General features: G+C 37.2%; 1 protein-coding gene across 4 annotated transcripts in view; it reads right to left on the bottom strand.

Moving 5' to 3' along the window:
* Positions 1-12,176, bottom strand: part of LOC137125667 (septin-7-like) — a 42,479-nt gene that overhangs the window by 2,820 nt on the left and 27,483 nt on the right. For all 4 annotated transcript variants that reach the window (XM_067501491.1, XM_067501492.1, XM_067501493.1 and 1 more), the window contains exons 6-12: positions 10,832-10,949; positions 10,057-10,149; positions 9,018-9,114; positions 2,568-2,619; positions 2,135-2,260; positions 1,448-1,583; positions 187-332 (exon numbers count right to left, since the gene is read on the bottom strand). In XM_067501491.1, coding sequence (XP_067357592.1) covers positions 187-332; positions 1,448-1,583; positions 2,135-2,260; positions 2,568-2,619; positions 9,018-9,114; positions 10,057-10,149; positions 10,832-10,949 — 768 coding nt within the window. The remainder of the gene's footprint in view (positions 1-186; positions 333-1,447; positions 1,584-2,134; positions 2,261-2,567; positions 2,620-9,017; positions 9,115-10,056; positions 10,150-10,831; positions 10,950-12,176) is intronic.

Raw genomic sequence — 12,176 nt, 5'->3', positions numbered from 1 at the left:
ATAAAGTCACAATTGGTAGCACATACTGGTAACTAGATTTTCTATTGATTGAAAACAATGAAAACACAAACTAAACACGGATTAAAATGTGAATGATGGGAGCTGTTCGGTACCTTCTGGTTATGGTACTGGTGCAGAAATACTGAATGTTACATTTAAAGAGTGAGCAGTGTGTGTATTACTAACTTGGAGGCATCCAGTTTCTGCTGCTCGAGGATTCTCTGCTGAGCTTCCCAGTTGGCCTTTTCATCCTCAAACACTCTTCTCTTCTCCTCCAGCTCTTTGTACTGGGCCTCCAAGTTCCTCTTCATCTGTTCATGGCGTCGCTCCAGCTGAGGGCCAGAACATTAGATTGACTCACTCAAACACAAAGAGAGGGAACTCAAATGGACAGACACCATGAATGATTAAACTCTTTCCCACACACACACACACACACACACACACACAAGCACGCACACGCACACTATTTGCAGCTTTTTTCACATCAGCCTTATTTCTCTTAGATTTGGTAATAACTGCCTGAATGTTCAGATTCACACAAGTAAACATTTTGAAGTCAGCTGTGATTGGCATCACAAAATGAACTCATGGTAAACTTAGGGTCCAGGTATACTTTTACTTTTACATGTTCTTTACCAAAGTGTATTTATAGATGAGGGCACTGACATTGGCATCACTCTCCTTGTCTGTTCATTGTTCAAACACCTCTTTTGCAAAGTTTGTGTATGTCTGGAAGATTTAAAAAGGTAGCTACAAGGGTTAGACTTTGGCATACTGATTCCACTGGCTTTTTTTCCTCATGAACTTTAGCGTTTCCACAACATTAACAGAAGCCATGGCAACACTGGAATGGGATAATGTTGAAATCATGCTAGAGAAAACCACATTGACACAGTGTTGACAATGACAGGTATGTTCATGCAGGTAGCTGGGAATAAGCTCAATAACTTTTTCTCCAAAACTTTATTAGAAGCTGCTGCTGAAATTGTTTTATACTGCTCCACCAGCCATGCGAGATTGTGTAATGTGTATCCTTAGTATTAATTTCTGACAATGTGCACATTGTATCCTCCTAATCAACACAGACTGTGCAAGATGGCCATTTTACAAATGGTAAATGGTCTGCATTGTAAAGCACTTTACTACCCTATCGGTATCCAAAGTGCTTTGCACTGCTTCTCATTCACTCATTGGCACATACAATCACTCACTAACACAATAATAGGGGAGCTGCTATGCAGCTGGCCTGTAGTCACAGGGAGCAATTAAGGTGAAGTTCAGTGTCTTGCACAGTGAATTCAAAATTGGACTGGGACAACCCTGGGGTTGGTAGATAACAACCCTGGGACTGAGAGGTAACTGGATAACAAACGAATGCAAAAATGAATGTAAAACAGTGCATGAGTAGATAATATTCTAAACACACACAAACCCTATAACCCACCTCAGCCTCAGAATCCTTCAGTTTCTGCTTCTTCTCTTTAACTTTCATTTCAAATACTTGTTCCATTTCTGCCTCCATCTTCTTCATCTTCATCACATGCTCCCTCCTTTCCTCCTCCATCTGTGCCAAGGGACTCCTGTTGATGATAGAGATGAGTGTAGAAGTAAGAGGATTTTTATATATATATATATATAAATATATATGTGTGTGTGTGTGTGTGTGTGTGTGTGTGTGTGTGTGTGTTTTAATAGCCAGCTAGCTCTGCACTGAAGCTATTTACTGTGACAGAAACAGAGAGAAGCTGAATCTGTGTATTAATCTAATGAATCAGGGGTCAGGTGATCCCCACAAAGTTGCAGTTGACAAAACTCTGTCTGCAACCCAGGCTTTTTAAAATCTCAGCTTTGTAATTTGAAATTAGGGCATCTTGAGCGTTTATTAGATATAATCATAGACCGCTGCATCAAACCATTTCCCTCTGAAAAACCTGCTGTACCTATTATATATATATTTTTTATAGATCCAGGACTTGGTGCAGGCCAAGACAGCTTAATAGTAGAAATCTAATTCTTAGAAATGTTGGTTTTGTTTTCCTCATACACAAGACAAACTATTTTAACAAGCTGGCTTTTAGTGTATCAGTGTTTCAAATCAGGGAAAGCTTTAATTAAATATCAGAGTTCTTACTTGGTGAGCTGTCCCTTGGTCTTGGAAGTGTCCACTCCATTACAGGTGACGGCTGCAAGTTTCTTACTGCGGTAATTTTCATAGTGCACATTGTTGGTGACGTCCTTTAGATCCTGCATGTGAGTCCTATGGAAGATGAGGAAAATAAAAAAATAAATCTGGGTTGGATAGCAGTAGGATGCTTATATTTAATGTAATATGTTGAAGATATGAATGAACTCAATACAGAGTATATAAAACTTAGTGTACAATACACCAAAATGCATATAGCCTATAGTGAACTATTAAGGGAGTTATTGAGTTATTTTTCACAGAAAGATAAAAACAGTTTAATTAATCAAAGGGGTCAGAAATCAAATCGTAATTAGGAGATTTAATTTGGAAAACAATGTTCAAAATTGGGCAAAAGCAAGGCAATAAAACACTGTCTCACCTGATTAGCATGTTGCGCAGCACAGTGAAGTCACAATGTTCCCCATTCTCCACTAAAACACACAGGGAGAGGGAGAAAAACAAAGAGGGAGAAACGAAGACACAAAGATATAATATATAATATAATATACAACACTTGTCACTGTACTAATCCTAGTAATGATTATCTGGAAACTGAGCTAAAATGCATTGGAATGAATATCTGAGCATGCTAACTAACTGAAATGAACTGAAATGAAAAACTGTCAACATCTTGGGATTATCTCTGACTAGATGCACATATGCAAAGTCAGTCCAGTAGAAACATGCATGTTATATTTTTAGTGAGTAAAAATCAAAACAACTGTAGTGTGGGTTATATACATGATAAAACCTTTGCTATTAAAGATACAAAATATTAAGTTAACAGCACAGTTGTTACAAATGTCTGGTTCAAACACACAATTACTTCAGAATGAAAACTTAATTCGATCATCAGTTATCAAAAGAGAGGGCACAGGGCAAGGAAATTTAAGTGAGTGTAAAAATGAAGTAGAACATTATTAGTTGTAGAAGCACATCAACAGAAAACAAGGGGCAGAGAGACACTAGGCCATGATCATATAGGATGGTTTAAATGTGAGCTTTGAGCTTGTTGGCTTTTCTTTGAAAAATGAACTCTACTGCCAACCTCTGTTCATTTGGATTTTCACTTGCTGTCCCTTTTTCTTTAGACGTTTGCTATGGTAATATTTTCTACACTGTGAAAACAGTAGAATATTCAGCAACATCAGAGTTTATTGATATTCACTATTCAATTTGTAGGTCCTTAAATATACTTGCTTTTTAAAATATTTGTGTAAGATAGGATTTTTTTTAACATAAACATAATTTGTGATGGACATTAAAAAAAATGTTCATCAGAAATTAAAGTTTTTTAAAATGTATTTATAAAGTTAGATTTTTTATTTATTTATTTTAGCATTTACATTTGACTATTTTAGTATTTAATAATGTTCAATATACTGATAATTTTTGTAACTTCTGATAAAGAAGATTTATATTAACTAATGGTTATTATTATTCTTATGTTAGGGTTAACTTTGCATCCACTTAGATGCCATTTCAATGCCCATCAAGCACAATAGGTGCTTAGAAAACTTAGCAACTGTTGTGGCTGCTGAAATTGTTTGCCCCATCGTTCATAAATGGGATTTAATGTCACATACAAATAGCTAGGTTGTGATGACACTTATTCTCACAAGACTCACTTTTAAGTTTAAAGACTGCATTAGGTAAAAGACTGAGGCAGAGACCTTCAGAACATAACACACAACTTCATAAGGTGTCTAGGACCCATACAGTTGTTATGAAATTTCATTTTATTATCATATAATATTTGGAAATATGTTTTTGAGTAACTGATGAATTCAAGTCCATTTACTGTAGCTCTATTTTGCTTTCCACCACCTATTAAGAAAAATGTGTGTCAAACTGCTGAATGCTCAGCTAGTCTCTAAGGGGCCAGTGAGCTGTGGGTTTATGATGTTTTTTTTTTTTCTGAAAACAGCTGCTGTTGCTAGAAAAAACAACATTGAGACAAATGAGTAACTCAGGTGAAAGCTGCTAAAATGCTTTATAAAGTCAAACGGGAATACAGTGGTTTTTTTTTTGGTAATTCTAGTTTTAGCATCAGTGGGTCCTTTTCAGTTATACATTTGACCCACTTTTATATAATATAATGATGCTGCAGCTTTAATATCTTGTTACCACTACAAAAACTGAAAAGAAAAAATAAAGGGCTATATTATATAGGAAAGACTTGAGCAAAATTCATTACAGATGATTTGTTGTAGCCAGTAGGACCTGCATTTGACTGTACTTTTGCCTGTCTCTGACCTACTGCTGTGTTATTAGTGAAGCCTGTAGCCAACTCTTTAAGCAAAAGAAAAATGACTCCTGTCTGATCAAAGCATCTCATTGTAGGACCAACAGACACCACTTACTAAGCACAAAAAAAAAAAATAAATAAAAAAATAGAGTTCTTAGACAACAAAAACAAAACACTGTTCTTTTTTCAACATTGGGCAGTTAGATGATGGTCTTCATCTCGACATGGTTACACAGTCAGACGGGATTCTGGAAAAGGACTGCAGTTTAACTGCTGCTCAGCATGTGCTGGGTGGTTCAGTAGCCTCCTCTTCATCAAATACGCTGCTCTTAATAGGTTAGCCTCCACCCCACTGGCAGTCAATCATCATCACGACAGCGAATAAGGAGGACACCTTACCATTGATGAAACTTAAGCAGTCCCGCCCCTTGGCCTCCCAAGCCAGCCATTGACCTCTTGTCTCTTCTAGGGGAGGGAGCTCTGACGGAAGTGAGTGGTATGGTTTTTCAGTTACTGTCTGCTCCCAGTGTGGGCTAAATCTGGGTCTGGAGCAGCTGGGTTTATAATGGCTCGGACATTGGACCCGGAAATGGCCCATGTTGGCCCAGATTCAGCCCAGATTTGGCCCGGTTCAACACCATAACCTGCATGAGTCCAAACTGACTTGCTAAAGAGGCTTGTAGAGGGAGTGTGGTGGTTGAAGGAGGTGTTATATGAGGATCTATGCATGACCAGCTGGGGCCGCAAGTCTCAGTGAGGGAACCAGTAGAGGAGCTAAGTGGGGTCAAAGATCGTAGGATAAAAATGGGTTGTAATTGATGGTAAACAGATTTTATTTCATAGGTGGCAGAAAAAACCTGATGCATACTGATGCATGCCTACAGTTTAGGTTTTGTGTCCAGCAATCAGTGACATGCTGACTCTAGGAAAATTAATTTTCTCTAATAGTGTCTCAGTCCATCAGGTGTTTTCAGCCTGAGTGCTTATTATACCAACAGTGTTTATTTGGGTAATGACGGTGAACTGCATTGGCTTAATGAATCAAGAGAACAAAACATTATTTGAAACATGCAGAAGTAGGTACATGTGTGCAGGTTTTTTTGTTTTGCAAAACATGTGTTTCTATATGACAAATTACATTAAAATTCCAACTCATGGTAATGAACGAGAATTCATGATACAAAGCCCTGTGTAGTCTTGATGATTTAAATGAGCTGCTACATGTCCTTCTGCCAAATACTAACTCACCATTAACTGCTAATGAACCTATAAGCAATGCGTTAGGATGGTGGATCCCAGTCCTTGGTCCAGTGATACATGAGGCCTGTACACTGTCTTCACCCTGCATCAACACGACTGATTCAACTCTGACTAAACACCGTGAGATGAATTGTGTGGTAAAGCAGGGCTGAGAGCAAATGTTACAGCTATGTTTCATACCATAGGACCAAAGAATGGAACCACAACATTAGGGTGATGTTTCTATTGCAGCTGTAGCCTCAGCACCAAACAGCCTCTAATTGTCTCCATGACTATTCCTTGCATCAGACCTTGGACAAAACAACCTAATGTTTTAAACCTTTAAGGTTTCAAACCTCTTCAACAAACCAGGCAAATATGTGCTTATAAATGGGTAATTCCTAATTATTATGTCCTCACGTTCATATCAGTAAGAACATTAAACTCTTACAGTGAACTGCTGTGATCCGGTTCACGAACATTGTCATCACTAAAATGTCTGATATAATTTCCATTATAAAATGTCTATATACTGTACATATAGAGTACATGCTCAAAACAATCCCTCATGAGGGGTTGTTAGCAGCCAGTTCAGGTGTACTCACTTTCAGATTTATTTCCAAATAAAATGGTTTAGATTAATAAGGGTATATTGTGGATTTGTTTACCAGAGGTTTGATCAACACATAGTTTGTGAAACTTCTTTGTAGTAATGTTACGCTGCTCCAATATCTTATTAATTACTGTGTAAAAGACAGGAATAATAAGCCCCTTTCAGACATGCACTGCTTTCCTTTAATCTGATACCATCCAAACATGTTAGCTTCGTATTTGAATGAGCACCCTTTTCACTTCCCTTTTCACAAATCCAGTCTTACTGGATCAGACCCAGTAAGATTTAAAGTGGCCTATGTCTGAATGAATGAAAGCAGTCACTTTAACAGATCCATTAATACAGCAATGACACACACCCCATGTCTGAAAAGGGCTAAAGTCAACCTATGATGTTATGTAACAAACTAGTTACAGATTCAATGTGGTTTGGAAAGTTTGGGAATTGTCATGGTTTGACTTTCAAATTAGGTGGTAAGAACAGAGATAACAAAAATAATAATTCATGTGGCCCCCCTTGCTTGATTAACCAGGTCATTTTTTATTGGCAACACTGAGTATAGACCATGAATGATAATGAAAGCAAAGAGTGTTTGTCCCGTAGGAATAAAGAATGTCTTAAATATCACTTATGGAGTAAGATGGTAATTTTGCTGTGGTGTAGCAAAACATTTTATAATAGTAATAATAGTTCTTTTTAAAATTTCTTGTTAAAAAAGCTAAAAATTCTGTCAAAACCCAGTGATCTCTGGTAGACCGAGTATTTAATGACATTGAAAAATCCAGCCTATTCTACAATTAAGAAACAATTACCACCCCTTATTACTTTTTGTATATGTCATTACCATTTATGTTAATTTAAAGCTACACAAAAAGGTTCTAATTGATACCAAGTAATTTAAGGATGATGTCAAATTTCTTTTGTGCCCAGACAAGTCGCATGACAATTCGCTTTAAATTGATTTGATTGTTGCTTGCTCTTGTTTAAAACAAACAAAAAAAAAAGTCAAGGAAATATGTTATTAGCTTGAGGTAAAGTTCTATGGGGGTCACATGAAGAATTATGGCGCCGGTGTTCTTTCGCATTTAAAAAAATGTCATATATTGAAATATTTAAGTATATCCATGTCCTTTGTTTCCAAAGTGTTTAAAAAAACGTATATGGAAAAGCCTGGGAAGGATGAAGTATTTTATTCAGCCCAAGTCTGATTAAAGCATTGGTTTGACCATCAGCCTAATGATGAGACAGCACAGCAACATAAAGGTGGAAGGAAAGAAATTATGCAAAGTTTGGGGGACACTGAGTGAGGAGAAGTGGGAGGAGAGAATGAGGTTGAAATAAAGTGAAAGATGATTTTGTTTACCAAAAATGCCCTCTGTCAGTCATGAAAATAATAGATAAAACAAAAAGAAAAAAAAGAGAGAAATAAAGAATGAAAAGGTGAAAAACTGATCTAAAAGGTCAACCACAAAGCAACAAAGGTTACTTTTCTTTATATATAAACAGATACAACATGTCATCTTTAAGGGAACAAATCCAAACACCAGTTAAAGCAACAACAGTCCATAGTGGCTGATGGTGAAAATGTGACAGTCTGTTGTCAGCTGTGTGACGATGACACAAAATATCCCTAAATGCTCTATGTCTATCCTCTTTTTTTGAGAATGCACTGCGTGCATGTGTGTTTGAGATAAAGCAATGAAGGGTTGGTGTTCAATGTAACAATGTCAAAACTGCCACATAACATCATACTTGTCAAAATGAAATTACTTTGGAGGGCCTCTGTACCTTTTCAAAGGCCTATTGGTGTTTTTATATAGATTTCTACATCTATCTACATCTATCTATAGATAGATGTAGAGCCCACAAGACGTCAATCAGGCAGTTTAAACGAGAAAGTCTTTTTTCCCACACACTAATCTATTTAGATTGGATAATATTTCAGTATTTTATGTTTTTTCTAAACAAGTACTGTATATTTTTTTAGGTTCAGTTTAATTGGGTTCCTTTTATGTAGTAAACTGTTGAAAAATTGGATCAAGATTTAAGCCATATTTATGTAGAAATAGAGAAAAATAACATTCCCAAGCATCACAGAAAACAACAGTTGAATAGTCTCAGCAACTTGAAACACATGGTGGACACTGGTAAAGTAGAAATAATTTGGCTATGTCAAGTCCTGCTTAACCACTAGGCAGAAAAAGACAATAGATGCCACTAGGTAGAGAGATAGATAGATAGATGCCAATAGATAACACTAAACAGATGCTGATATAAGCTCAGCCAAAACAAGTGCCAACAAAGAGAGGAAATACCACAAACTAACAATTAGACCCACCCACTCGAATTGTCAGAGAGGCTTATAAATATACATCCACTAGTAGGATTTCCTTGTTTACATTTTGACAACTTATTGTATTCACTTGGTAGTTAATACATTCAGGGCCTAGACGGGGTAATTGTGGAGAACATGCATTGTGTCCCCCACAGCATGCTTTATCCATTTCTAACAGAGAAAGTGCTGGGCATTCTCAAATAGAGCAATCTTCCCACACCAACATGCTTGAGCTTCTCTCATCATATGTTAATGACACAGTTTGTAGATTCAACACATTCCCTAAAAACTGATTCATTTTAAATGAATCAATGAAATTCATTTTATAGGCTTTTTGAAGCTTCACAATGGAAGAGGTGTTCTTAATTCTGACAGAAAATCTGAGTGAACCTACCTTCTGCGACACCCCATGGGTACTGGCGACCTCTGACCTTCTTGCCATTGACCTCAATCACCACGTTGCTGCCAACTACTGCCAGGGGCATCTTTTCCTAGTGTGGGCAGACAAGCGCAACTTTCTTTTACTGTGAAGACTGGCTGCTTACTTGTTTCTGAATGGAGCACATCTGCCTGTGGTTTGGATCACTTTCAGTGTTTCATTGGCTGCTTCCTTTGGCCACTAACCAGACAAACCAGATGTATGTATTTTTACGTTCCAACACCTGTCTTCAGTTCAGTGGACTATATTGAGAGAACATCTTTAGATTTATTGACCGAAAAGCTTTCCAGCCTGTATCCATATGTTCTTTGGAAATAGGTGGTGCTTGAGATCTGGAGATGTAGAAACTACTTGCAAGACTTGTAAGTTAACCACTATGGCTGATAATCTTACAGTTACTACACTGCATTAATTAATCACAATTAGCATTTAGCATGAAAGCTTACACAATTAAATACAGCACAAAATACACAGATCAGTTAGAACACTGGTAGTCAGCGTAGGCACTCTGACCAATCTGCAACTAGGCTGTTTCATATGCAGCAAGATGTAATGCACTGTGCATTCCAAGACCTGTTAATCATGGCTATTTCACTTCTCTTGGGAGTAAAGCCATGGGTTGAATGCAAACTTAGCATTTGCAATTGCTGTTTGCAATTACAACTCATGGCTTTAATCATATAAGTGATGGATAACACAGTGGTGGTTTAAAATAACAAAACAAACAAACATAAAAATATCACCATGTGTAGCAGATGCTTTGCCAGAGGCAACAGCTACTGGGGCAGAGTTAAATGGGCAACAATCACTAGTGAAAGTTCTTCAATGAATTTGTCTATAAAGCAGATCATCATTTACGCTGTTAGACTGCCAGACATGTAGAAGTGGGACACAGGCAGCTACAAGGTTTGGAATCTGACCAAAGGACAGACTGACCTTTAGTTATATTAGACTATTATTTGTCTTCTCCGGAAATAAATCTGTGGTCTCTTACCTTGATCTTTCGAATGAGCTTGTTGTCCTCGTCGTCCTCTGTGTCTGGGAATTCATAAATTTTAATCTTGTGCTCCTGTATCTCTTTCATTATCTGAGGAATGAAAAAAAAAAATATTAGAATAAATCTAACATGTACAAAAGCCATATGTCTGCATACATGACAGCCCTGAAATTATTTTAATTAGCTCTGAGATAGACTGTTGAACTTTGCAGGGTGTACTCTACCATTTGCATAATGCTAAATGGGAGTGGCTATAGTTTCCCCATGATGATCAACAATACAAGTAGTTTAGATAAATGATGGATGGATTATTTGAATTCCCCTCTTAGGTTGAGAATTGCGTAGAGTAAAAAAAAAGTTTATTTTTTCGTTGCTAGCTTGGATCTATTCATAATTTAAAAAAATATAGTAGTTAGTATAATAGTTTTACTTTGCATGCACATAAACCATTTGACCTCAAGCTTTGGATTTAGCGTTAGCTGTACTGGAAAAATGTAGGCTCTGCTTGTTGTGATGCTGTCTATAAAGTTTTGAACTTGGGGGAAGCCAAGCTTCTAGGCTAATTTTCTACTTAGCTCTAGAGCCTATACTCGATACATACCCACAAAATTGGGAGTCATCTTATCTCCAAGTGTAAGAAAAAAGTGTATATTGCCTTAAATCTTTACTATTGCTCTGCATAAATATGCCACCACATTTGCTGCAAATTGCTTTATCTTAACTGTAGCAACAGCACTGCCCCACCCTCTAATGTGACATACAATACATATACCTGTTTTTTAAAAAGCTGGCACTCCTCTGGGGTCAGTGTGTCAGCTTTGGCAATAAGAGGGATGACGTTGACTTTATCATGCAGTCTCTTCATAAACTCGATATCCAGTGGCTTTAGGCTGTAAAAAAAGACGGAAGGAATTTTTACATTTTACAAGCAACCAGATGTACGAATTTGGACTAAAATAATCATCAAACCAAAAAAAGTTAAATTATTTGTTAAACAGCTGACATGGGTGAAGATGGTCAGCAGATTTTTAAATATGGAAAACAGTGTCCACATATCAGTGTTCCCATGTTTTCATAAATGTAAATTTAACCGTCTAAGGCCAAGGGAACAACAGCCCTGTCTGACTAATACCATGTTTGTCAACCAGTCGAGGCTGGACCCAGACCCTTCACTTCCAACAAGACCTAATTTATAAGCATCGATCTTGAAAAAAATTAAATACAGCTCAGTGAGTAGCTCCTTAATACAAATGCCATTTAATGAGTCACCAGCAGAGGTCCACCAACCACAACCATACATTACAATTACTTTACAATAAAGACACAGTTAACTTTGTCTTATTTACTCTTAAGTAGAAGCCATTAATAAGATTAGTTGCAGCAATGAAATAGCAGGCGCTTTATGATGGCATGTTCATCTGACTTTTACTAAATTTAACTGTGCCTTGCTAATTGTTGAAATGTCGAGAGACCATCAGCGAGATCTCCATCTCTGTTTGAGGCAGGATTCAGTTGTCTGACCAGAGAAGATGAGCTGGTAAGGAAGGTTCTAGTTATACACTTACTTATTTGTATGTAATGTGTGTTGGTAAATGGGCTGAGTTACTTATCCCAGGAATGCACAAATATAAAGGAGACCACAAAACAGCTGTTCAGTAGTTGACCTGGTCACAGAGGAACACAGAGTGTGTGTGTGTTTGGGTAGGAAATAGTTGGTAAAAGTGGAATCCAGCTGATGTATAATGCAACAGCAAACAAAGCAGGGGTCACAGCGTCCGGTGTAAGGACAGAAAGATTGGATGACTAGATGAGATACTGACTGTCAAGGCACTGCTGTGATCTCAAAATGACTTTAGTGTTTAAAGATAAATCACTGTCATTGTGAAGAGATGATTCATTAAACCATCAGAGAACGCTGGAATTTTTCTTTTCTTCTACTTTTGGTATCCTCGGATACAAAGCAGCACAGACAAGCTAAGCTTTGACACATGAGTATGAAGTTTAAATCTAACACAGGATTTGTAGGGTTTAACATTTCCAGCCACATGTCAGTGACTTTTGGATCCATTTAAAGCCATACAGAACTTAATAAAAACTATTGTATAAACTATATACAC

The sequence above is a fragment of the Channa argus genome, chromosome 4 (assembly GCF_033026475.1).
Source record: "Channa argus isolate prfri chromosome 4, Channa argus male v1.0, whole genome shotgun sequence".
Lineage (NCBI taxonomy): Eukaryota > Metazoa > Chordata > Actinopteri > Anabantiformes > Channidae > Channa > Channa argus.
Note: the sequence above shows the minus strand (reverse complement) of the source record. Positions and strands in the feature narration are given on the sequence as shown.